General features: G+C 39.3%; 2 protein-coding genes across 4 annotated transcripts; both read right to left on the bottom strand.

Annotated features, from left to right (window-relative positions):
* Window positions 1-750: 750 nt before the first annotated feature.
* Window positions 751-18,270, bottom strand: LOC116615993 (doublesex- and mab-3-related transcription factor A2). 3 transcript variants are annotated; one of them, XM_032377760.2, is made up of 4 exons: window positions 17,506-18,270; window positions 7,466-7,940; window positions 2,589-2,965; window positions 751-2,089 (listed from the first exon to the last, which is right to left on the bottom strand). In XM_032377760.2, the coding sequence occupies exons 3-4, from the start codon at window positions 2,962-2,964 to the stop codon at window positions 1,266-1,268; spliced, it is 1,200 nt and encodes a 399-aa protein (XP_032233651.1). In that variant the 5' UTR covers window position 2,965; window positions 7,466-7,940; window positions 17,506-18,270; the 3' UTR covers window positions 751-1,265. The 3 variants fall into 3 exon arrangements, with proteins under 3 accessions (XP_032233651.1, XP_032233650.1, XP_032233652.1); XM_032377759.2 differs by lacking the exon at window positions 7,466-7,940 and having other exon boundaries at window positions 17,506-18,265; XM_032377761.2 differs by lacking the exons at window positions 7,466-7,940; window positions 17,506-18,270 and adding an exon at window positions 4,465-5,000.
* A 7,821-nt stretch (window positions 18,271-26,091) lies between these two features.
* LOC116615994 (uncharacterized protein K02A2.6-like) lies at window positions 26,092-27,138 on the bottom strand. Its single transcript, XM_032377763.1, has one exon. The coding sequence runs from the start codon at window positions 27,136-27,138 to the stop codon at window positions 26,092-26,094; it is 1,047 nt and encodes a 348-aa protein (XP_032233654.1).
* Window positions 27,139-27,933: the final 795 nt, after the last annotated feature.

Below are 27,933 nucleotides of genomic sequence, written 5' to 3'. Positions count from 1 at the left end.
CAGGTCGCACGTGCATTTTGTTTGCGTGTGACACCCCCTTTGCAACTTGTTTTGCATTTCTCAAAGTCGCACGACGTGCGACCTGCAACATTTTTTTTGCGAGACAAGTTGCAGCCGAAAGTCCACGTGTGACAGGTCCTGAATTCCCCATCCCTCCCCATCCCTTCCTTTAACAACTCCTCCTTCCTCCCTTCTCGCTAACTCCTTATCCCTTCCCTCTCGCTTACTCCTCAGTAATCCCCTCTCGCTGAATCCTCTTCCCTCCCCTCTCGCTAACTCACCATCCCTCCCCTTTCCCTCTCGCTAACTCCTCATCCCTTCCCTGTCGCTAACTCTCCATCCCACCCCTCTCACTAACTCCCCACCCCTCCCCTCTCACTAATTCCCCATCCCTCCGCTCTCACTAACTCCCCATCCCTCCCCTCTCACTAACTCCCCATCCCTCCCCTCTCACTAACTCCCCACCCCTCCCCTCCCACTAACTCCCCATCCCTCCCCTCTCACTAACTCCTCACCCCTCCCCTCTCACTAACTCCTCATCCATACCGTCTCACTAACTCCTCATCCATACCGTCTCGCCAAATCCCCTTCCCGCCCTTTCTATAACTCCTCATCCCTCCCCTCTCGCTAACTCCTCATCCCGCCCCTATCGCTAACTCCTCATCCCCCCTCGCTTATCACCTATCCCTCCCCTCTCGCTAACTCCCCATCCCTCCCCTCTCGTTGTCTCCCAATGAATTCCCATTGAAGTGTTGTTGAGAACTTTAATTCAATATTGAACGACAACAATCCTACACCAAAACCTATTTTGCATGAATTACCTACTGGAAAACATCTAAAAGCGACTGGATGAACGTCTGAATACTATAAAAACACTTATATGAAGTTTTCTGTATTTGTCATCTTTAAAACTTTTCGAAACCTGTTTCCTAGCTAGAGAAATAAATTCGAGGGGGATATGAGCAGAATATTATCTTCCTTGTGGGTTTTGCTTGTCATAATATGAATTGAGAGAATGTACATGAGACCCAAAGATTCAGCTAAATTGCGATTATCCTTTACGCCTCCTTCGGACACCTCCTTTCGAACATTGTCAGCACAGCTTTTAACATTTTCTACTCTAGCTTCTGTCCGCCATATTACTGGCCTCGTAACTTGTCTGCGTCCAAATTGTTCTTCCATAAATAGGAAATATACGACATCTTTATAAATAGCTTTTATAGTCTTTAAAGCTGGCCACAACTTGCTGAATGAATGTGGTATATCTATTTGCTTAATTTCTGGCCACATAGGGCGCAAAAGTTATCAGACACCTCCGCCTTTTTGCCACATTTGGTGCAAAAGCGAGCACCCGGTGACACTCTATCGTTCATTGCTGAGCCCGTAGTCACAATGGGCTCCGGTATTCCGCGTGCTTCTGAAGTGAATCCGCCGTATGTAGTGGTCTGCGGTTTTGGCCTGAGTAGAGGCGGTGGTGGGTACCTACACTCGATGGGAATGACTCTTTGGAACGGGTGCTGGAAAAGCTCCGGTTTACGGAATAGAGGAGGTCCGTGAATACCTGGATGAAGATCACGTGGTAAAGTTGGGTAGCCAGTCAATATCGGCAGAGGCAGTTGAAGTCCTTGCGACTTCTTTTCCTGGCTGTTAAGCAAGCATTCGATTGCCTGGACTACATTCCCGCCACACCCTTGTAGTACCAGTTCCAGTACGCTTTTACAATGTCCAGGAAATGCTCGCAAAAGGAGGCCTAGAGGATCGGGGTGTAGCTTGCGGTTGGGCACGGCTCCATTTGGACTGTCTGTTCTCTTCAGAGCTTTTGTTGGTGGCTCCTCATTTTGACGCTCGTCGCTGTCTTCGGCGATCGAGCGTTTCGGGGAAGGTGTTTGCCTTGGGGAAGCAGCGAGACTCCTGTGTTCTGTAGGGTTACATTCCTCGTCGTTGCACTTCGGCTCGGTTTTGATTTGAATACCGCTGACTATAGGTATGATAGCCTCGGGTTTATGGTGTAGACCTTCTGCTTCGCTCAGGTCTGTCTCTGTATCCGACTCTTGATGGTAGGCGTGCTGGTATCCTCCTTCGTCGTTCTCTATTAAGAAAATCGACGGTTATCACTCAATAAAACATCGGGTTTGACCAGAAGACATATTAACTACTTATATTTCAGTATCAAGGAACGTATTAGGGGCGGATCTAGGATTTCAAAATAGGGGGTGGATAATGGTCGGATGGGTGGCTAACAACTGATCCAGTGGTTCTTGGTAGGTCACATGGATCTAACAATACTTCACACTGAATAAGATTTGTTGCGTCAGCAAAGTCAAGCAGGCGATGGTACACAGGCACACGGACAGTATCTTCTCCGTAGTTTCTTCAAACAAAGTGGCTTTTCAATTTGTTTTGCTCAAAAAGGGGGTATGCATATCCACCCAATCTCCCCTCCCCCCCCCCCCCCCCCCAGGTATCCGCCCCTAGGTATAGTGACTACTATAATTTTGTCTTACGATCAGCCTAGTTTTTGCGACTTTTTCACAACGAAAAAAATATCCGTTTTTTACAATTCTAGCTTAGTCTTTAAGTGCTCCTACCTTCGCTGCTGGTCGGGCTGTGTAGAGATCCAAGCGGGTTGAGCACCATGGAAGGCCGGACAAACGCCTCTTCACTGAATCTTTTCTCTCGCAGCTCTTCCGTTTTCTCCGTGGTCTTTCTCAATATATCCTTCTTGTCCCCATCGCCAGTGGCGTTCTTTCGCTGTTGTCGAAGCAGGGCAACTCTCGCTGCAGTGATCCGTTGTCGCTCAGCGATCAGTAAGCATTTGGAGCAAGTGCAGTCCCGCCATCTGCAGTAATGTTTGTGTCCTTTGAGCCACGAGAGCGCGCCGTGATTCCGGCAACGCGCGCACTTGGGGATGCGATGGTACAAGGCAGATCCGGGTACGGGGCCACTCGTCAGGGTATCGCTCATCCTAAACACAAACACAAAACATCATTAACCTAAACTTAGAATTTATAAGCCAGTTTAGTTGACTTGTTATTCGACGATTTTATCCTCAACCAAAGAAGTAACAAAGATTCAAGACATATTTGTTATAGCAAGTTCTACCTTGTTACAAAAGTTCGAGAGAAAATAGACGAAAACTATTAATATGGGCTGTATACTTGCGAATCTGCGTCAAAATAACTTAATCTGAGCAACTTCTGAAGGTTGAACCAAAGGGTAGTGCCGTTATGTCATTAGGCTCTGAGAAGCATGGTTAAAAAGGAAAAATATTACCATAAACCGGACCCTTGGAACACTTGGCAACACTAACAGTCTTATACGTCAATTAGTAATGCCTACAAAATTACCTTCGCTATCAAATATTTTTTTTTACAGTGCTTAGCAATTCTATAAAAAAACGTGCAAACATTATATGGTGATTAGCGATAATTCCTGAATGATTTGGGCTCAATGAGTTTATTATTGCTCAATGGTTTGGGTTCTATTTTACTCCACTGATGATACACAGCAAGCAATGTTGAAAGTAATAGGTGCACAATTGCATTTCTGTAGAGCTTTCGGATAAACAAAACGTCGTGAGAACAGCCCATTTGGTCCATCAAAACATTACAATGTCGACAGGGGAAATATTTTTATTCATGCTCCGAAGTGTAATTAGGTCTACATTATTCGCTTTTAGAAATCAATGCTAACTGCTGAAGGGGTGAAAAAAATGCCATCGAGTTTGTCTAATGTGCATATAATGAATATAATAAAGGCTGTTTAGCCATTTTAAACTTTCTTATAAAAAAAATAGCGTTCAAAATTGGAACTCGGCGATATTATCAGTTTATGGTGTTATTTTTTCTCGAATACAAAATCGAAGTGATAGGAGTTGGATTTTATTTCATAAAATCGGTGGGTTTGTGAAACCGAAAATAGAACACGGGAGCCGTAAAGTAAAGTATCGTGACAACGGCTATTCTTCCCTCATTAAGCTACGGGGAAAACACCATTAAAAAGGATGAATCGGAGCTGAAAACAACCTCCGGCAACACAGTTGCCGATAGACTGTTTAATTGGGATAGACTTTTAAATTGGCAGGATAGACTGATTAATCTATCATGCTGCTCACTTGTAATGCTATGGGTCTGTAATAATCTGTCTGCTTTAGGCTAAACAGAGCATACAATTATCTCTATTTATTTCCTTAAAAAAGAACTCTTTAAGGGCTCTTTAAGAGCTCTGTAACGGAAAGGGGAAAATAAACAGTTCAAACGCGCGGCTTTATCACAGAGCACTTAATTGCGTATTCACGTTCTCGTTTTTAGCGTACACGTTTTATACGACTTGGAACGCATTTGAGCCCGCGGTTAATAGAATCGTACTGAAATCCGAACAGCGGCTACCGTAGGATAGTCGTGCTGTAGGGAGCAACTAATGCGTAAACAACTCTGAGGCAGCCGCACCTAAACTATCAATTACCTTGTGTGTTATTTGGTCGTTTGTCATAGAAACGCTCGTGATTTGGGAGATTTCGCATTCAGTCACAAGTCATAATACCGAGAAGAACACTACTATTTTCGTGTGTTGGAGCTGGGCGGAAGCAGCAAACGAGAAATAAGATGTTATTTTTCCCGAATACGTGATGGCAAGATCTTGACCCCTCTCCGCAGTACAAGTACACTGTTGACGTCACATGAACACATTGGCAGTATAAACAGTACAACCATTACAAACATAATGCAACGAACAAACTAACACAATATCCCGCGAGTTCTAGATAAATGATTTCTTCGCTTAAGACTCTGCTTTTCCCACTCCTACTCATTAATTTTATTTTGATTTACAACACCAGTAGACAGAAGTGTTGTCTGTCATAGCGTCTTTCAGCACGTGGAATTCATTTACTCGTAGACATTTGAGGTGTTTTGTTACGAATGTCAAGCTAAGTTTATTTGCACGCAACACGAAACGTATTCATCCTGTACAGTACCATTAGGGCCCGGCCATTTGACTTTTGAAGGGGGGGGGGGGGGGGGGGGCGTTTTTGGACGATAATGAATACGGACCGAGCAGAAAACTCAATCTGAAAACATTACATAAATACTTACTTATCTTATATTGTGATTTTGATCCTATGTAATTGAAAATCAATTCAGAAGGAATTGACAGACGTAGGCCCTTTTATATTTTTAACAGTGCTGTTATTTTTTTCTTGCAAAAAAAAGACAACGAGTTCTCTCAGAAATCCAGATACTACACCTTTTAGCCTCACTTGCTCCCTTAGCTTCTCTTCTCGTGTTTGCCTCTACAGTTTATTATTAACAGACAATCAAGAAGGCGCAGATGTTTCCACAAATTGCCAAAAAACCTTTTAATAGTGCATTTAGGATGGTATAGGTTACCGAAAATCAAAATAATTAAAGGCGAGGGCTAGAATAATCTAGGTAACAACGTTCCCAAACAATACCATGATGTTGGCACCGGTCGCTAGTCTACTATTCCCTTGGACTTTCCATTATCTCGCGTCATGAATACGGGATTCTAGACCGGTAGATATAGTTCATAGTGGGACTCCTAGTGTGCTACTGTAATGCTTATTACATTCAGCAAAACTGATGATTGTTTAACCGCTAGAAGCTTGACTTTTGTCGCTTTTTAATAAACCACCTACCAGTATCAAACGAAAGGTAAACCTTAAGCTCTTAAGTTGCCATAGAACAGGTAAACTTGTTTACTTAGACTTGCCGATGAAATTTGGTGTACTCTGACGTAATAGGATGTTGACCTACATATATGTGACATATCTGCTCAAATGATCGTATTCTAGAGGTTTCTGTCGTCTAGGTCAACATCGTAACACAAATCTTAGCGATATTAATAGTTTGCAAATTGGAAAAATATCGGAAATATGAAAGCGCCTAAAGAGAAATGAAATTTGTTTATAAAGGAACTTTTTCACCTTCTTTCCTGGCTTTTTGACGCATAGTTTTAATCTTAGCTCATAGTGTAAGTCAAAGCTTTTCTAAGTTTAAAGTTAAATATTCTTCCTTTCGACTCCTTAGTCGTAGTGTACTATGTACTACTGTTTCTACTTATGTTATTTTTTCGTTTCTGGACGGTTTAACGATCGGAAGGATGTACGTTTAGGTACGAAAAGGGCGGATTTCTGTTTTCCGCCGACGTAGATACATAAGTGCTCACGCACCTAGATTAAAATCAATGACCTCTCCGGGGCACATAAATGTTTTTATTACATCTTACATAGTTATAGTGTAACTATCAGGGTATATCCTGAAGATTTAATCGAGTTTTGAGGTTCTTAACACAGCACCCGAGGTAAAGCGGCCATTTAATCAAGTACCGTAAAACGACGTATCGGTAATAGAGAAGAAAAACAAAATGGAAATTTTAAGTTATTACTTTCACTCTGAGCGCTGTTAGATGTGTTAGCAACGTCGGTAGATAATTAGAGGTATTGGCGGAAATGAGGGCAAAGAGTGGAGATCTTGCACAAGCGGCAATAGCGTCTTCCTACGTTGTGTTTCCTAGTAAAACTGTAGTACTGTACTTAGCAAACTTTTCGCCTTTAAGCAATCTCCACTCATTCTATTACTTCTCTCCCTTTACATTCGGCATTTACGCCTATTCAAGCTGGTTAATAATTAATTATTAAACTTGTGAAAGTTTGTTTTAGTTTATGAAGTTATATGCGTATGAGAAGTTTTATTCGTCAGTATTTGAGGATATTTTTTTCCTTGGTTGTATTCGTTGTTTATCTGGTTTATAAATAGATGTGATGTACGCTACGAGTATGTACTCAGATGATATTACAGTTATGGGTAACTTTATACAATACAGTACAACGAGAGGTTAAATTGATAATCTGGGAAAATATCGTTAGTCACGAACGTTGTTTTAACTCATATTTTTCGGAAGAAATAACATTTTATCAATCAAATTTTAGTTGCACTAAACACTAGATGTTGTACTAGTTTTATGTGTTTGGCGTTTTTGGGGGTATTTTTAATTTACTTGAATAACAAACAATACATTTGGATATCAACTGAAAAATGCGTCCGTTTTATGTTATTTATACAATCGTTAAGGTCCGACAGTCAAAAAGTAATAAAATAAAGTATTCAATAAGCTACAGCAAGTTCCACGCGAATTGATAGAGTTTGAAAAGAGATAATTCTTGTACAAATATATATTTGATAACTCCACTGCATCCAGACACCAACGACTTAATGCCATAATGTTACTTGGCCAGATCTGCACCGCAATTCTCTCTGAACAAATATTTGAGTCAATTTCTGGTGTGGAGCACTCTTTAACAGATTACGCAAACCGCAGAATGAGTAAAAGCCAATTTGTTAATAATCCAGCAACATTCAATAGCCAAGACGTGTGCAAAGCCTTTTGTAACGTGTAAATATAAGTGCGAGAGATTTCGCAAGATTGATTTAAAGCCTATTCTTACCTTGGGTTTCTGTGTGCTGTGGGTTTTCAATGAGTTAAGTGAACGGGTGCAAGCTCCAGATTAATGTGAGCTCTGAGACTCACCACCTGATATGTTATAGTTACGTGAGCGAACGGTTTCTGGTTTGTTAAAGGTCGCACACAATACCTTTTGTCAATTACATTATACGGAAAGCGCGCGCTCTGAGTGGCTGCAATGAGATCACGTGATGCGGGTAATACTTTAATACAAGCTCCCCCCCTATCTGGAGAAGGGGGGACATCACAGAGTGAAAATTATACTAATGTATTTCTTCTATATCTTGTATATCTAAAAGAGAGTGTGGTGTAGTTTAAATCATTTCGTAGTGATACATGTACCGGTGTGATATCGTCCACTTGTGGTATAGAGATATAACTTATCTTTTTTCACGGTACTCTGAATGTTACGCGCACGCTTAGTGCTGCCTCTCGGCGTAATTTACTCACAGGGACACCTGGCGAATGTAAAATGCTTTTTTAATTAAGACACATTAACTACACCGTTCAACGAAGCTTGGCAACCAAATTAGTTCATTTCGAAACTCTGGAAAAGCCTGGGGAATGAAATAGCAAAGTAAATTTGAACTGATCGCCATCCACGAATACTCCCCGCTAGGCCTAAACTTCAAACTTCAACAAAGATCATAGCGTTTGTGTTTTTGTTTCTTCACTTTCAAAATCTCACACTTTGCTCATTTTGGGAAAGATATGAACATAATAACAGGCGCATAAATAAACTCAAGGTAGATAATTAGCCTGCAAAGTCTCACCCATACGCATTGTTTTGAACAAAAGATTCTAAAAATTCCACCTAACAGATTCCCATTTAACAGTTAAACGCTTTATTCGTAAACGCATTTTTACGTAAAGAATCATGCTATTTTTTTATCTTAGTATCTTAGAGGTTCAGTTAAACTTTGTTTATCTATGCCTACTGGTCCAGAAAGCCGACCGCCGAGTTCCAGTCTTCCATAACCAGTTAGTAAAGTTAATAAAGACAGTCCACTCGCAAATAAACAACTAGGTAATATAATTGCCATTGATCGTTCCGACTGTTTCACAATTATTCAGGCTATTCTTTAGAATGAAACGAAGCGGCTTGAGTATTTTACCAATTGTTGTTTGGTGTGAAAATGGTTTTTTTCAACTTTTAGGGAAGAGAACAGCCTGCCCTTGGCTTGGATTTTGTTAAATTATGCTGTACCGAGAGTACGAATTGATTTTAACGGATTTCTAAACGTTTTTTTTTTGTTAAATGTTACTTCTCAACGAGTGTAAGTAATATGATATTATATATATATATATATGATATTAAGAAGATGTTTAATATCGGTCTTGCTTGTCAAGAGGAAGCAATTCCCAGATACCGAATAGTACAAATTTGAAAATATAGTTTTGGAAATATTGCAAGCCACGGGCGGTGTTTTTCCTTAGTAGCTAATCGATTGCCGCTTTTCTTACCAAACAGAAGGCTTATTTTCAAATTCCCATCTGCATTTTCAATTTCTCATTTTCTGTATTCTCAAGCCATTACTCGGATAATTTGGATAAGTGGTACGCAATTAGATTCGGAATTAAAACTAAAAACTTGAACAATTTGTTTTTTTTCATCTGCAACTTATTATAAACTACAACTGCGTACACATAAATAAGGCTCATCCCAACAAACAACAAAGAACTGATGATTCAAAAACGGCTGCCTTCCGTGTTTTATAAAAGGTTACCTGAATTGCTACTAAGAAAAAAGTGCGATATCATTTATGCCAACAAGTGTGTGATATGAAAATGCTTTGTGTATTTTTGTTCTCAAGGTACATCAAAAACCGGTTGCAAACAGCCGAGTGCATAAACCCGCGGGAAATAAGCAAACATCGTCACAGGCGATTCTTTCTGATGTGAGCGAACTTTAATTGGCCTTATAAAACCTAGTTTGTCTATACAAAGCTTGATTCATTTCTGTGTCAGGTGTCTTTACGTACAAGGATCATTTTCTCACTTATGGGATTTTATGTTGTTTTGTTATTTTAGCTTTTAAGAGTCTTTGAGATTAATTCCCTGGTCTATAGCCTTACTTATACTATAGCCTAAGCTCTTGCTGAATATGTTTAAACCTATTTGCTAAACGTGGAGAACAATGGTTCGCGGGCAATATATCAGCAATCTTTGTTTTACATCTAATCATTGTCCAAACAATACTTGACTGTGGATAGTGTCTTCGACAATAGCTACACAAATAAATAGAAGAGGGTTATACACCACCACTCATCACATGAGAAAGCCCGCCCGTATAAGAAAAAATTGTCTTTGATCGATCTTTAATTGGAAAAAGAAAAGCCGAAGAAACGACCTTATCATCTGTTCGCCCACGATTTAGAACTAATTTGTTACAAAACCTTCTTCTACATTCATTTTTTTTTTCTGGCAATTTTTCAAGTATTAAAGGGTTCAAGAAGTATATGCACTCTAATATACTTCTCAATTCATATCTGAGCCTTGCAATTGGACGCAAAATTAGCATTCTTGAAAAGTCCAAAAGTTGATTAATTCTCTAATGTTCGTTGCATGTTCTTAGCCGATAAGTTTGTTAAGTAAAAATGCCTAAGGGGAAGGGAAAAATGCTAGTTATTCCGAAAAGGAAAACATTCCCAACTGTGTTTTGTCAATGTCAAATTTATCAAAGGATCGGCTTCTGCGTTTGTTAATTTGGATTATAGAGTGAGTCCTGTTTTGTAACCCAACTGCTTAAATGTGGGATTTCGAATTTTCCATCATTTACTCTAGTTTGAGAGGACGCAACAGCATGACTTCTTTTTCGGAGTATTTGTCAGTCTTTTGAACCATTTAGGGACCATGTTTTTTATAATGCCGTTACTAAAGACGGTATTTAGTACAATGCAAGGCCATTAGGAATCAATGTCGCTTGTTCTCCATAAAAAAAATTGGGCTCAAAGAAAGTCGCCGGGGAAGCAAATTTGCTGGCGGATAAAAAAAAAAACCCACTAAGTTCGTAAGTTAATCGGTAAACACAGGTACATTTTTTGAGAAAGTTAAGCTCTTTGCTGTTTTTATTTTATTTGACCATCGGACCTGAAGATAGAGAGAGTGTAATAACCAGATAACCGTGAAATATTATCGTTGACGATCTGCAATTTAGGGCGGTGGGAGGGAGGGGAGAGGGCGTACATCTTCCCTTGGATAAAAAAAGAGAATTGGAGTGAAACACAAGAGCAAGAAATAAAATGGCGATGGATATGGTCTGCTGCTTTAAAAGATATAAAGATAAATAGGTCTCGAGTGAACTATAGAAGCGTGCGAACATTAGGCCGCGATCAAGGGATTTCGCGGCTGTTAGATTTGATGAAGTAACCAGGCGACAAATAATTAACGCATTTTTGCGTTTTTTTTTTATCTCAAAATCAAACCTTCAAAACAAGCGGTGCTTTCTCAAGTACCGCATCTTGTGATTTCTAGACAATTTGGCCACAAACATAGAGCAAACCCGGCCTAAAATAAAATTGAATCTATAGGTTATGATTTGAAAAAAAAAAATAATAAATTTGTTTTGAAGCTTTCACCTAAACTATATTAGCTAAGGTTATCTAATCGTTGAAGAAGGTTAGAAAGAATAGCACTTGTTGTAAAAGAAGCTAGATAATTATCTCGTTTAATGTGCTAACCTTGTGTATTTGTGCGTTTTGAATTAAAGAAACCAATCTAATATAAAGCGTCCGTTTTGTTGCAGAATTTGCACATGAACTATGCAAATAGCGAAAATATCTGATGACTGGAAAACAGGCTTATTCTACAAAAACATACCAAATAAAAATAAAAAGAAAACAAAAAAGGGGAACAAAGAGAAAACTCATTGATAAAATCCACAAAAATTTTGAAAACTACTTCTTTCAAGAACCGCAACGTTGTCAGTGCAAACGATATATGGCGATTGGCATATGGCAGTTCCACAACCAAAGGATACCATGTGTCGAATTTTTTTTTCAACCGAATGCAGGAAAACATGGATCAATCATACAATAATCAATTATAAAGGCTATCGAAGGCTCTGGCACCACTGGTGTTCATAAGCACCGTTCGGTCTTGTAACTGCCATTCGGATCTCGCCGTTTACACTATGATAACGCTCTTTTTTTTAATTAGGTGTATAATAATTAATTCACTTCAAATGTTCTTTTAACTTTTTTAACATATACTTGTAAAATCAATTGATAACTTTTTTAACATATACTTGTAAAATCAATTGAAAGGATGGTATAAATTCCTTGTTTCGAATAAAAAAGCAGGCGAAGACTCACTGCGCATACATACATCTCCAACGGGTAAACAAAATTGATTTATTTGAATAAAACACGCGGACGGAATGATCTGTAGGCGAAGCTGTCCACTGCGTTTATGATTATCGGTGCAAAGATGTGACCATATTTAAAAAAAAGATATGCATTATAGAAAATCTTAATCTTTTTTGGTGCCCTGCTATGCTGCTCGAACATAAATAACAGTTGGAAGCAAAAGATAAATGGATCATGTAGAAAATTAAAAGCCGCATATAAGGATGTCCTTTTTAGTGTTTACACTTTCCTTATAAACTTTTTATTTGTCTATATATATGTCTTTTGTCTCTTCTTGAAATTTCTTCTAAAAGCAAAAGGAAAGTGAGTGATTGAATTATATATTTTCATGTTTTTTTCTGAATTCCTTTAGAAAACAAGTTAGCTTGTAAGTAATTCATACAACTGGTAGATATTTTAGAATTATTCAGAAATATTTCAAAATATATCAGTATCGACGTTTGAGTCACAACTAAACTACAAAATCCAGATATTCTTTTGTCGAAGGAAAAATTATACTTTGTATATATAGGTGACGTGAAGTTCTTTGAAAAAGAAAAAAAATATTTAAAAAAAAAAAGGAACTAAGATAATGCTTTTCTTTCTACAAGAGTGATACATGTATCTTTATGTTTTAAAGAATATGTCTTCTAATATTCAAAATCCCCTGGCGTTTTTATTTCAAGAAGTTGTTCATTGACAAACCAAATAGCTTCTTGCGATAAAAAAATTGTCTGCAAAATAATATTGCTAATTTTCTGACAATTGTTAAACTAAGATTTGGAAGTAAGGCGTAGTAAATACTTCTAAACAGATGGAAGGCGATTTCTTCCATTTCCCTCGCTTTGCAAGTGCATATTCGAGGCATGAGAAAACAGGATATTTGTCTAATTGAAGAAGTCTAAGCCATGGATTTGTCACACTAATTCTGAACAAAATGAGAACCGGTTTGCATCATTATTGAAAAAGAAAACCATCACAAGTTATTTAATACAATTGAGATCTAAATCTATAACTCAAATATAATCTACAACAATAAATGTCCAACGCACTAACCAACCCTGCACTTCTTGTCAAAAGCACGCTGACGTTGAGGCAATTAACCCATTGACTCCTGGCTATTTTTGAGCTGAATTTACAAAAAAACAGACTGAAAACAGATACCTCCCCCCTATTCTGAGTTTTATACAGCCCGTCAAAGTCAAACACTGCTGCACCTAGTCAGCGGTATCCAAGCTTTCCAACAGTGCTTTGCGGTCCCCACTTTTAATCCCTCGTCGTTGTGCTGAAGCGAGCACAAATTGATGGCTGCTTGTATTTTTCATCAAAAATACAGCTACGAGCATATTAGGAGAGTGTCTCAGGACATCATGAAGTCTTTTGGGGCATAATTGAGTGCTTTGCTTATGGATATTTGCAAGCAAAGGTGGATTCATGATGATTTTTTCTTGTTTGGCTTTGCCTGGATGAGAAAATAATTTTCTAATGAATCACCACAGCTCTCCTAAATGCTGTCTTTTCTGAAACCAAATTGATTCCAAAATTGTTTACACTACTCTTCTGGGTCTGTATGACCTGGAATTGATTTGTTTGGCTTCGGGGTGAAAAGACTTATAAAAAACCATCTGACTTTGGGGAGAGGAGTGTTGACTGGCCCTCCCCTCGTGAATTTTTCCCTGGATCTCCCAGAATGCTTTTCAATCCGTAAAGGCATCTTCGTAGTTTTACAAGCCTTCAGGAATGGACATTGTGTTTTGAGGCCAAGGAAATGTACCTGGAGGATAAGAATAAAGGTATCTATTTGTGTCTTGAGCTGTGTTTGCTGATCTCTCTCCCTTGTGTGGTATTTTGATTTTCTTCACTTGTTCGATTTGAAATTTGTCAAAGAACCTGTGCTATTATTTGGCTTAAGAGTAGTTGCCAACACCATGGTTGGATGCATTCTTCAAGACCATTTATCCCTTAGACTGATGCCTGAGTATCTTCATCTTGTTGTGTTTAGTTTGCATTTATGAATTTTTTGGGTTGTGGGTACTTCCCAAAGCCGGTACAGGCCGGTTGAGGGGTCAATTTGTTAAATAAACACGAACTCCGTAAGTGACTGTTCCAATGGCGACGGCAGAGTTTAGGATTAGGGTCGGTCCTAGGGGCATTCTTGCCCTCGACCGCTACAACATTATTATTTCTAAATTAAAAACGCCAAATCTATTGTAAAAGCAAGCTTGTCTTGCACCCAGTTCGGCTTGCACTCATCTGCATTGTACGCGCGATTGCTCGTGTGACAATTGTGATGGTTCGGCTTGTCTCGCGAACGATCGTTTTTTACTCGCGATCGTCCGGCTTGTACCCGAATCGTTCGGCTTGTACTCGGGTCGTCCGGCTTGTACTCGGGATCGATCGATTAGTATTGTGATAGAATCGGCTTGTACTCGCAATCCGGTCCGGCCTGTACTAGTGCTTTACATTCAAAATCGCTCGGCTTGTTTCCGCGATTGAACGATTGAATTGAATTGTACTCAAAACAACATATGTAGTTGACGATTTGGCGATATTTACAATCATTGACAGGCGCGTACACAGGGGGGGGATGCGCAGGGTGCGCGCACCCCCCCCCCCCCCCCACTTGGCCGCCAAAAAGTGGGTCATTTATTGTTAAAGAATCTTCAAATACTATAAGACTATGCTTTGTCCATATGATACCTATGTCTGCGCACAAAATTATTGTCCTCGGAAATGTGACAGTGTGTCGGTAAAATGTCGCCATCAACAAAAACTAAAAAGGTCGGAGCTGCGCGGTACTGGAGTTCATCTTGCGTGTCTCAGGACTGTCAGAGTACGAAGCAGCCTCGCACAATGTGCTAACAATTGTGTTATTCCTCTTCAAAAACTGCGAAATATTAATATTATCTGCATGGAATTTTGAATGAAAATTTAAAAGATTTCCTTTTTTGTATACTTAATTAGTGCAGCTACATAAGTGAAAAGGTGGCTAACAGTTTGAATAACTTACCTAATTTTCGACGACTTTATAATATCATGATATCTAGCAAGTGAAACGGATGGCGCATGCAAACAGACAAATAAACAAAATAGACGAAAACAACAAACAGATCGCTAAAGCGAAACTGCTTAATTTATTAAACGAAGGCACAAATACCCTCGGCCCGGTTTAGCGCGCAAAACCCTAACAAAGACCGAGCGTTCGTGTCATTCGGTGATTAATACTTGTATAGACGTAAGCACTCGCGCTTTGTCGAAACCAAATTAAAATACCATAAATTCACTTGACTGTGACTACAGAGTAATAAATGCATTAAGTGCCCACAGCGCCTCACAGCTTCATTGATTACTAAGGCGCGTCACTGCCAAATTACAACTAATAAGTACTTTAATTTTACAGTGCTCATAGTTAAAGCTTAAACATTAAAATAATGAAACAAAAAGGGTATTTTGGCTGATTTGACTAAAACTTGCAGTGAAACTCGCGCTGTGCCCTTTAGTTGTGTTTGCATGAGGTCTTTCCTTTCATTTCACTTTTGTTATCGCGCAAATGTGTCAGGTAAAGTGTATTGGTCGGTCTGTCAGTTGATCAACGATTGTACAAACTTGAGGGTCCAGGTGACATGGTTTAAGCCTGTGGAGCATTTTGAATGCCGTTTGGTATAGAATGCAAGGCGCGCTAGATAAGCATCTAGATTCCTTTTTGTTTTCGTTCAGGTACTTTGTTGTGAGACCACTCCGGGACATGGAAACAGTATCTTACAATAAGTCGTCATGGCGGGTAGTGTACATGCTTTGCACGGCGCCACGCGCAAGATTGCACTAGGAGATATCACAAAACTATAAAAGCTTGCACTTTGGCTAGTAAAACTTAAATGATTTTCGTTCAAAGTTCACAAAATCATGAAATCTCCATCAGTTTTGTTAGCGTACGCTAGACCTATTCTTTTGTTATTGACGAGAATATGCAATAGTTCGTCCGTTTGAAAAATCTATTTTGATTGAAACATCTCAGCACCCAAGAGCCACCTCAACAAAAGAAATGGCCCTGCTTTTCGGGACACCAGGGCGCCTAACAACGGGGTCTCTTGACATTCAATCCATCTATTTTCTCGTGGACCTCTACAAAAGCGCGATGTGTTATTTATAAGTGGACTGGTATTATGAGAGAGACGGGTACGCCGCAAGCTAACATTGGCTAAAGTGTAATTGCTTCTTATTTGGCTGAGATGCTTATCCAGAATTGTAATGCTTAGAATAAACAAACGGATAAACAAACGCTTGTTTAAGTTGAGATATTTTCTTATTTATTCCATTTCCATGGAACCAAAACCAGTGATAAATGGCAATAAAGTAAGTAAGTAATAAGCCTTTTTGGTGTTAGCGTGCATCTGTTTTAACTACTGATCACGGAAGTTTGGAAATTCAATACAAGTACCTTTATCACTTCACCAAGAATACAACATTAGAAAGAAAATTTTGATGGTTTAAAAATTCATAACATTTGAGGATTTGAAAGTTACGCTTAATAAAACTATCGAACCATTTATTTTGTTTTGAGCGTTACCAATATACACACAGCGCAACATTATAAATAGCTACCCACCTCATAAGTACTATATTTTACTTCTCAGTAGGAAATTACTTTAATCCCCTGAGCAGACATTTTACTAACCCCGTTGGTATTCAAATATTAATGGCTGGAAAAAGGCGATAGTGGCAACACAGCCCTTACTGGCCGCTTAAGATATTACTTAAACACGGAAATCAATCGAACTACTTTGTTAAAGTTTCGATACTAAATAAATAAAAGAATTTCTAATTACGGTCGATAACGCTAAAACTCACGAAAGTCTCTGAAAATCTAATGATAAACTAAATCATTAATTTCGAAGGTTTGTTATGTAACGTTTTATTAGTTGGCTTCTTGGGTTGTCGTGATGGTATAGAATTTAAAGGTGATAAAATTTGAGTGGGCGCGCAGCGCAAGGTGTGAAATTCTATTATGAGAGTACACAACCAACAGGTTTAGGACTGAGCACACATGATTATCGTCATGACCACCTGGATGGCAAAGTTTACTGCTACCTCTAGACACAGCGCGCTCACGTAAAATAAGACAATGCTAAGAAATTACGGAGTAACTGAAAAACACACCCGCTAAGTTTGCAAAGTGTTTCTAAAGTTATAATTGCTTCAGAAGCCAGAACTTTGATGTCGAAAGCTAAACAACCTGAAATTTTACCAAGCTTGATTGAACGGAACCCTGGTCTAGCTTGCATAATTGTGATGATGATACGCAAATGATTTCACATTTGCAAGGGTGTGTTTTTACTCTCAGCCAAATCCTGGAAGTCGACTAAATCTAAGATATTGTTTCATAAGCGATAATTATTTAGGCGATGCGTTTTTGGAATTTCGCAAATCCTGTAACATTCGACAACTTGAAACATGGAACCCCAGCAACTGCTTCTGTTTAGTAAGAATTTAGCAAATATGTACTCTTTGAAAATACTTAATTTGATTACAAAATAAACACTCAGCCAGTTTAATACACGTAAAAACGTGTTTTCTTTTACTTTACTTGTCGAGGGACTCTATGCTTTTATAAATGCAACTAGTTTTACCAACTTATTGCTAAGTACAAATTAAGTTACTTCAAAATCAATTCACTTACCTCGAATTGTTTAGATCGTCGCAACAAATGGGAAATCAATAAGCCCAAGTTTCATATAGTGTGAAAACTTTGTGTTGATCCTCAACGTCTTCTACTCGTTGTTTGCACACGTAGTTTGGGAGCGTTTTCGAAACTTCTTGTGTGCTGAGTTGCCTTTCCGCAAGCCGAACAATATTCAGGAACAATTACATTGTCCGAGATGATTTCATTGTTTTGCAGGCACTTGAGGCGTCATCGCTCTTTGTCACAAAACGTACAATAATATATGCAAATGATTCAAAAGTTTGGGCAAATTGCTTGCAATGGAATCACGCGAAGGCAATCTTGCGGCTTTGGTGATAATAGCAGAAGCGTAGAATTTGCCGAATAAATAACGCCATAATCCCCTACTAACAACCACGGGGGAATATTACATTGAACTGTAACCAGTGGCTGCTTTGAGTTGGGATAAATGTTTACATATTTAAGTCAATCGGCTTTGTCAAAGAACTTTTTAGCTGAATAAACTTTTTTGTAAAGCCGCAACGAAATTATCTTTTTTACATTCAATTTAATCTAAAATAATTAAAGAAAATTCAAAGTGGCAACCGCTATTCAGAGAGTGGCACCGAGGTAAGCGATTGATAATTCATGGGTTGACTGACAACCAGACAAAGCAACTTTGGTGTTTTCGAAAAATAAAGCTGGTGGTGCTATTGATCGCCTGTCGTCTTTAACTTTGACCGACCATGTTTCGATATCTGTCCATCATTCAAATTCGACAACTAGAAAATTATATAAAGAGTCGCGTCCTCATTTACTCTATTTGGTTGTCTTATTAATAGCTAGGAATATTTCACTAAGTACATCTCTTTTTTCCTTTTTCTTTGTAACATATCCGCGTGGATTATTCCACGCTAAACGTGATAGGAAGCACATTCTTATGTGTATTTTTAATCACCGAGTAACAGGAAAGCCGTTTATACATTCTCGTCGGCTCCAACCAAGCGGTATTGTACAGGGCAAACTAAGCATGACTCGTCAATCTTTCTAACTCACGTTATCTCTCTCTGAGCCCACGCAGCTTAATCAACACACATTCCATTCAGTTTTGAACAACAACTGCTTGCATGACTTGTTAAGTGTTGTGCCTTTCAAGTATCGGCCCGGAGACGCATGTTTTTTTGTTGTTTTGAACTGTATAAATCTGATAGGATATAAGTCTTGTCTTGAAATCCTATTGTCTGAGACTACTCACGAAAGCTAAAAGCTTTCTATCTATAAAGGAATGAAGAGAGCAGTGTTAGGACGCTTAGAGTAGCCAGCGTGGGGAAATTGTCTGTTTGGATTTTGCACCCGTAGGGGTGGGGTGATACCATAAGTGAAAATATGTTGTTGTTCAAACGTTGTGTACCGAGCCATGAAAACGTTAACCTATATATGTCTATGAAACTAATGGAAAACTATTTCCAACACAATTATGATTTGCCAACCAATCAGGCGCGCAGACCACCACCCCTCGTATCAATTATTATTGAAGGAACTCTAAATATTTGGGATAAAAAAAAATTTGTACAGTCTATTTTGTATACCTATTGGGAATTGGTATAATTATTGGGAATCCATTTTAATATCAATTAGTATGACCTTAGCCCTGCTTCCAGTATGTTTACAGTTTTTAAATTTGTTATTTTAGCACATTTGTTTTTCGTCACATGGTGGCGGGATCACTTTTTGTGTTGTAAATAAATGTCACTAGAAAACTGCACGCCAAAAGTAAAAATGGGTCGAGATAGTAGCTGGTTCCACTTGAGAGATAATGTATATAAAAGGTCAAATAAAATAGGCTTTTAACATAAGAGGTTTGTACTATGAAAAGTGTTGATGTTATATTTACATTAAAGATAAATGCACTCTTTTTATAAGAACGTCCAGCCAGAGATTTCAACAAATTTTCAGAACATGCTTAGAACATTCCGAGGCTCGGATAGCAAAAAAGAAAAAAAAAATTCTAGACCTGTTTCGTTCTAAAATGCAGAATCAAATTGTGCTGATTATAGTAACAACTTTGTTATTGCTATTAAGCTTCCTACAATAATTCATTGGGTTATTATAAAATAATAACCTTTTTTGGCTCACTGTGATAAACTGTTTATTTTTCGTACCATTTCTCATCCTTGGAAAAGGAAAGTATAGGTAAGCAAGCTACTCTTCTAGAGTCTCTTAGGAGCATTTTCGATTCTAGAGTTCATATTCTCCTTGGCACAGGCATTAAGTATATCGTCCAAACATATCACACGTAACGACGCACTTGTTATAAAAAAGCTGGCGCACTTTGTTAGGTTTTTAATTCATTTTCATAAAATCTGTCGCACCCCAGAATATTCATCGTAGTATTTGCCAAGAAGTAGTTTTACATACACCTTATTTGTTATGAATATTTACAATGAAGATCACGTTAAATGTTACCTGATATGAAATTCAATTCTGATTCCTTTAAGAATCGCGAAATATGGCGCCTTAGAAATAAAATACACCCAAAATCTAGGTAATACCTTTCATACTCAAGATTTGATAAGACGGAAAATTCAAAAGACGAAAAATTATAAAGTGCATCTGGTATAACAGTGCGTTGGTACATTCTCAATATAAAATTTACTTGAAAAGCATATTGGATAATAATTAATCCTGAAACTAGGCCTTAGGCCTGCTAGCCCTAATAAGAGTCTTGGGTACCCTGTGCTGTATCAATTCAAGATCCTTAGCGATGACATTTTTATTATGGTCACCCTGTGGTATGTGTTGCCATGTAAACGTCAAGACTACATACTGGTAACCGTGGGCAAATCCTAGTTAGACGCTGCAATATCACGACTGCCACGTAAAGACGACAGGGCTGGGATAAGTAAATGTGTTTAATTAATGTTGAATGAGATAGTAAATGTTAACAATGAAAAAAAAAAAACAATTCGAGGACATGGTCGAGAATCGAACCTCGTCCAAATCCGGTAAAATGAGAAAAAATAGACCATACTTCCAGACATGCGGTGAAACACCGTATGGCAGCATATAGCTTTACGGCTAAGCTGGAGATTTCGGCCCCAGCACCGCTATCTAGCTAACTGTACAACACAAAGGAACCTGAGGTACCCGCGCATTAATGGGGAGGCAATAACCAGGATCCCAGCCCTGTCTTAGTCGGTTACGCCACGCACAGCTCACTGAGATATACAGTGAAAAATATCGGGGTCTTTTTCACGCTTGTGTCTCTTGGGAATAGGTGTGTTGCTATAGTAATGTAGTGATGTCGTCATGTGCAGCACACTACGACCAATGTCTGCGACTTCTTGAGAGTTATCTCTCAGACAGAAGAAATCGTGTTAGAATGGGAAAGGATCTAAGTTCTTACAGCACGGTCAACCGAGGCTGTCCTCAGGGTTCGGCCCTAGGACCATTGCTCTGGAATATTTTTCAGAATGACCTCCCAATGAGTGTCAATACGGAGTTATCAATGTACGCCGACGATCATCAAATTTACCATTGCGGTCGGGATCCGGGAGTGGTCACAGCAAAGCTCAGTGCAAGTGCCGAACTCGCGACTGCGTGGTACGAGTCCAATTTGTTGGCTGGTAACCTCAAGAAATACCAAACACTAAGCATCGGTTATGGTAAAAAGGCAAACGCCTCCGTGGACTCGATCTCACGCATTTCTATCAACAACCAGGAAATACGGTCAGCGGACTCCCTAAAGCTACTAGGAGTTACAATAGACTCTCAACTCAATTTCTCGGAGCATATAAGCACAGCATGTAAAAATGCTGGCAGAAGAATCGGTGTGCTGATGAGACTCAGGAACTTGATACCTACAAACGCTAAACTAGTTCTCTATAAATCTGCTGTGTTGCCTTATTTGACATACTGCCACTTGACCTGGCATTTTTGTAAGGCAAGCGATAGTAGGAAGCTTGAGCGTTTACAGGAACGTGCCTTAAGAGCTGTTTTTAAAGACTGGAATTGCACTTACCACGAACTATTAATAAAGGCTAATTTATCTACTCTACGTAATCGTAGACTGCAAGACATTTGCATCTTAATGTACAAAGTTAAAAATGGCCTTTGTCCATCTGGGATTAGTGATTTGTTTTCTAAAAAAAACACGAACTATAATTTAAGATTGTCCGATTTTGTTATTCCAAGATTTAACACAGTCACTTACGGGAAACATTCCCTAAGATATATGGGGGCTAAACTATGGAATAGCCTACCTAGGGCAGAAAGATCAATTGACAGTTTAAAAAGTTTTAAAGTGACTATGAGAAAAAAGGATTTCGAATTTATAGAAAATTGCAAAGGCTGTGCCCTATGTTCCGCATGATAATTTTTAAATCTAGTCAAATTTTTTTTTTTTCATAATTTCATATAGATTACAATCAATTTACATGTATTTATATATATATATATATATTTATTTAGCTTTATCAGTAAGAATCTACAATTTTAAATTTTTAATAATCAGTATAATTTTTATAATTTTATCTTTTTTTTTGTGTCCCCCAATTAGTAGGGGTCTTATCCCCGGCTAGAGGTTGTTTATGACACTTTGATAAAGTTTCTACTACTAAAAGTTTCTACTACTACTACTGCATTGCTTCCTTTAGCCTTTGTTCTTCTTTGTCCAGTCACGCACGTGCATATGACATTTCTCGTGCCCAGAACAACAAAAGCAAGCTACATTGAAATGCACGCAATATATTGTTTTGTGCGTGCTCTTAGACTTTAGAAAATAATGTGATTTAACCTTTCGTAAGCTACTCTCATCGAATTTCTTAGGAGCATTTCAGATTCTCATTTCATATTTTCCTTAGCACAGGCATCGGGTGTGGGTAAATATAGCGCCCAAAAAATTATAAATCATGCGATTTGAAATGTAAAGTCACACGCTGTAACGTCGGAATTTGAAATAAAAACAGCAGACCCAAGTTGTTATAAAACCTGACGCACCCAAGAATTTTCGTAGTATTAGTATTTACTTTTAATGACAGCTTAGTCACCAGGTCACCCTTAAGAGTGACCGTCTCAGACGAAGAAATTTTTTGTTCAGAACAAAAATACCATCTTTTGCCAGGAGATAGCCCTTGATGACCTTAGTATTCTGTGAATGTTTGAAACGAATCGTATAAATATTTTTGGCTTGAGAGGGGAAAATGTATTTTTCGATTATATTTGGCGATTTTTCGGTATTTTTCGACTTGAACAGAAAATGTCTAAAAAAACATACAAAATTAAGCCGGGCAGCAAAAATCTAACTTGATTAATAGAAATTATATAATTGTACATATTTGGATTAGGTCGTTGGTAGTTTTAGTATTTTTCTTAATTTTTAACAGATTTTTCATTTATTTTATGTTTTTCGTACTCCGTAAATAAGCCCGGAAAACGAGGCCTATATCTTCCATGGGACGTGGAATTGCACAATTCTTTTCACTCTAGGTATACAGCACTTATTGTACCTCTAATATATTAAATAAAATTTTGTGGCAATTAAAAACACGAGTTTTGATGAGGCGATAAACAGCCCCCACTTGCAATTTCAACAATTGCAAGACAATGGCTGTCGTAAGAGCACATACCTTTGATCGGGGCACCTTTTATCGCCAAAACAAGTTCATATAAATGCGAAACGTGGTCCTGGTAGACTCTAAATAACATCTTACAAGGCGTATCTAACCGTAGAAGTTCAAAAGAGCACTCGATAACGCTAGGTCAACCATTCGATCGACCTCGAATTATACGCAATCGTACGCCACGCTTCCCGTCGAATTTAGTCCTTCATAGAAAGCTGTACTAGAAACATTACAGTTTCCCCGCGTAGGAATAGTATACAGGTGCATTCTGATCTAAAAAGTAGAAAGATAGACTCAATTATAGCTCCAACTCACTTGAGGCATTTGTTTAGTAGCCCTTCAGTTGTTTGGTGTACATATATGTGTAAGTATACAAGCTGAGACATTGTACAAGGGGTTTTCTGCTGCTTCTGTGAGCCAGTTATGCACTATAAAAACAAATATAGAAACAAATGTTTTCTTTTATTGTATACCACTCCCTTGTTTTGTACAGACAAATAGTAAGTGTTGCACTTTATTGGGACATAACTAAGCCCTACTTTTAACCCTGCATCTGATAAATTAGCACGAGGGCACAATGGTCTAATGACCAAGTGCTCTCCAACAAATTAAGTAGACTGCACTATACTCCCTATTAAAACATGTGTACCTAGTACTCTGTTGAGTATGCTTATAAATGACAGACAGGGTGAGGGTAAGTTGACAAAAATTCCCTTAGCCTTTCTTTATCTTCTGGATCAAGAAGTCTGGTACTAACAGCAGGATGGCAGCAGAGAAAGGACCCAAGGTAATGACCACCATAGATAATGTAATATCAGAGTTTCACTTGCACATTCCCTGGATGGTGCTGAAATATCTTATGAAACTGGGGTTAGTTGCCGAAGCCTGATCATGGTAAACATGTATTGATCAACTATTAAATTTGGTAAAAGGATAATAAAGATAAATCTTGACAAATTGACTTTCTGTCAAAGCAGAAGTCAACTGGGGTTCAACATCCCCTGAACTGCCCACTACACCAAATTTTCTTCCTGCTTAGGTAAATGTCAAAACACTTTATGGATTTTTGGTTAATTCTTAAACATATGTACAACAGCAGATAGGCACACTTTGCATTTTTGTTTTACACCTGTTGCAGCAACAAGTAGAAATGATGGTTTCACTAGAATAAGTTTTACTGAAGTGTCCTCTTACACTACAGCTGTAAAGTGACTTATAAATAATAAAATATATATGATGTATCTTGACTTTATACCTGATGTTTGCTGTTTATGTTTAGTTCTAATGTCCTGCTTTGTTGTGTGCTATTTCAGTACAGAACTTACACAGAATATTTTCTGCACTGTCTTTTCTTCCTGTCTTCCTTTCCTCTTCTCCCCATTTTGGGTGCTTCTTTCCAGATTACAATGCTCTTCATTATTTAACTGAATGTCTAATTGAAATACGAATGCTCTCGGCCAAGAAAAGTGCGAAGAAATGAGGCAAAATCGCACCACAAAACATGTTTTCTAAACACGCTAAGAATGGCAAAATTTAGCTCTGCCTGCACCCCGTTGCACGCATAATCCCTTAGCATAGTCAATTCCATATTCCATATTCTCCGTTCTTCGGCCAAGTTCATGTTCTTTGCTCACCCTCTCTCCCCATTGCTCGTCTCTTTTCTGATATCTTGTATCTAATCGATACAGATATAACGTTTACTACGATATTCAATATTGATAATAAGATAAAGGAACTCCCGAGAGCAATGAAGAATTCTTAAGGAATAAAGTGAAGTATCGAGCACAGGCTCACCGTTCTAGCCCGGGTGTACTAAAAAAACCAAAATGCTTGCTCAACCTTGCTCCTGGAAGAAAGAGTAAAAAACGCAACCCCGTCCCTATTCCTCTCTTTTCAGGGGTGATCGTCCTTATCTTTTAAGGTAAAAAATCTCGACCAACTGCTATAGTCCCTTATGATGAAATATTTGTCCGATTCTGCTATCTTAAAGTGTATAAAATTCGACCAACTGCTATTCCTGATGGCGGTGCTTAACGTTTTCTTCCGATTCTACTATCTCTTAGGGTATAAAACTCGGCCAGCTTATTCCCTTAGGAGGTATTTAACAGTTTTCCCGATTCCCGGCTATCCTTTAGGGTTAAAAATGTGAATCCAAAACTCCGCGAAAGTAGCACTTTGGCAGCATTTTCTATAGCTTTGTCTGTAAACAACACTTCGCTCACCTCGTATTCTTTTTCTTTCCTTTTCCTTTTGCTAAGATTTACTGCTTGCAGTTGGGTAGCGACACATTGAGTCCCACTCCCCTGACCATAGAGAACAAAACGTCCCCAGGCCTATATCGGCCCCACTGACGGCTGGATGGTCACACGCGCTTGAGACTAATTTTTGAAATGTGCGTTCAAAATGTGTGTGTTTGTCCTGAAGTGTCAAAGGGTACGCGGAAGTCGAAATTCCTGTTTACTTAAATGGTTTCGATTTTTCTTTTTATAAAAAAAAAATGGAATAAAAATCCCATTACTTTTGTTGCGCTTTCTGTTGTTTTACGGAATTTTAGCACTGTAATCGACTTTTGGAAATTTATAGGGAAATGTGCGTGTGCAAAATGTGTGCGTTTGTCAGAAAGTGTGCGCGACTTTCGGAATTTTTGCTTACTAAAATGGTTTTGAATTTTATCGCTATTTTAGACAAAAGAGAACTAGAATCAATGCTTCCCATGAATTTTTCTTCGCTCTTTGCTGTTTAACGGAATTTTAGCACTTTAATCAAATTTTAGAAATTTATAGGGAAATGTGCGTTTTTCAAAAAGTGTGCGCGGGTTTTGAAATTCTGCTTACCTAAAATCGTTTCAAATTTTAACGCTGTTTTAGACAAAAGAGAACTTGAATCAATAATTCCTTTGAATTTTGCTGCGCTCTTTGTTGTTTTACGAAATTGTAGCACTGTAATCAACATTTGGAAATTAGATAAGAGTCCATCTATTCCCTCATGTGGGGTTAGGTCCGGTCTGGTTCTGGATTCTGACATGGTTTCCAACTACCAGGGGAGGGAGCCTTTTGGTATGCTCAGCCCACCTCTCTGATGCTTGCATGTGTCGGTTTCGTAAGGCTTCTCTCAACGCGAGGGTATCGCGCCAGGTAGGATGGGGGAGATAGCGCCCAGGCAGTATGGGGATGAAATCCTTAATGGGTCTACCGAAGACACACTGAGCAGGAGACAACTCCGTGTTCGGGTCGGGGGCGTTTCGGTACTGTAGAATCGCCTTCTGGAATTCATTGGTGTTCAGGTCCCCATGTGGGTCTGTGTTATTGGTGATCAGTCGTTTGACGGTTTTGACCCCGATCTCGGCCCTGCAGTTGGAGTGTGGGAATGCAACTGAGGATAGGCAGTGATAGTCTCCCCAATCTTTCAGGAACTGTTGTGTTGATTGTGCAGTGAACTGTGGTCCTTCATCGGTTGCGCATTCATCGGGGACACCATATGTTGCAAAGGCACGTCTGAGGCATTCAATAAGACCAGCAGAACCATCCCTTGCTCTTTCAACAATTGGCCAATTAGAATATCTGTCTACTGCTACAAGGTAGTTGACCCCTTTGTAGTGGAAGTAGTCAGCACAGATGCATTGGAACGGGTATGCTGGTAGTGTTGATGGGTACGGTGGGGCACTTGGCTGTGGAGGAGTCATTCGGTTGCAGTGGGAGCACCGTTCACGTAGTGCTGTGATGGCAGGTGTGATGCCTGGCCAGAAGATGGGTGACTCTGCTCGGTCTGTCATTGATGTGACCCCTTGGTGGGCAGAATGTAACGTTGACAATATCGCATCTCTGAGAGAGGTGGGAACCACAATGCGATTTTTGTAGAGGATGACACCATCGATGGTATGGAGGTGCTGGCGGAACCTGTGGTATTCCTGAAGGGCAGGTGGGAGCTCATGCTGGAACTCTGGGAATCCTGATTCAATGATGGTGGTCAGAGTCTGTAAGTCTGGGTCGCTGGTTGTCTCTAGCTTGACACGTTCCCAAGTGACCGCCATTGTGTTGAGGATGGATGAGGCTGATGATACTAGCCCGTCATCGATGCTGTAGGAGCATGAATCTTGTGGCTGTTCTTTGGTGCGGATGCTTGCCAGGAAGGGGTGCCCAGGTAGGCATGCTGAGTGAGTTAGGTTATCAATAACTGCTATGTCATCGGGTAGTGATAGTTTGTCAGGGTCTGTGGGGCCGGTTGGGCGCCTCGAGATAGCGTCTGCAGCTTTGTGTCGTGCACCGGGGATGTGTACCATCTGAACTTGTATCTAAGTGTCTTCTCCTTGAGGTTTCTTAGTCGACCGTTGGAGATTTCGTCTAGGGATCTATCCCCGAATACCTTTAGCAGAGGCTTGTGGTCAACTGCAATGATTAAGTTCTTGCATCCAAGGACAAAGAAACGTGTCTTGTCGAGTGCGTCCGCGACTGCTAATGCTTCGCCTTCAATAGGGGCGTAGCGTGACTCGGCTGAATGTGTGAAGCAGCTGCCAACGAGTGTCATCTTGCAACCGCTGCGGCAACAGAAGGGCTCTGTAGAGGGACACTGACAGTGCTTTTGGAGGAGCCAGTACCCAATGCCAGTCTTGGACCAGTCTGTGGCCAGGCATGTGGGCTTTGATTTGTCAAAGATGCGGACGCCATCTTCGATCGCGCTGATGATCGCTGATTTGGATTCTTCAAAGAGCTGGTTGAGTTCGTCATTCCACAAGAATGGGGTCCTAGGTTTCAGTGACTCGCGGAATGGGAGCATGAGTTCTGTTGCTGCGAAGGCATAAGAAATTTGGTTGATCAGACCAAACCAG

Source organism: Nematostella vectensis, chromosome 2 (assembly GCF_932526225.1).
Source record: "Nematostella vectensis chromosome 2, jaNemVect1.1, whole genome shotgun sequence".
Lineage (NCBI taxonomy): Eukaryota > Metazoa > Cnidaria > Anthozoa > Actiniaria > Edwardsiidae > Nematostella > Nematostella vectensis.
This window is presented reverse-complemented; position numbering and strand designations above follow the sequence as displayed.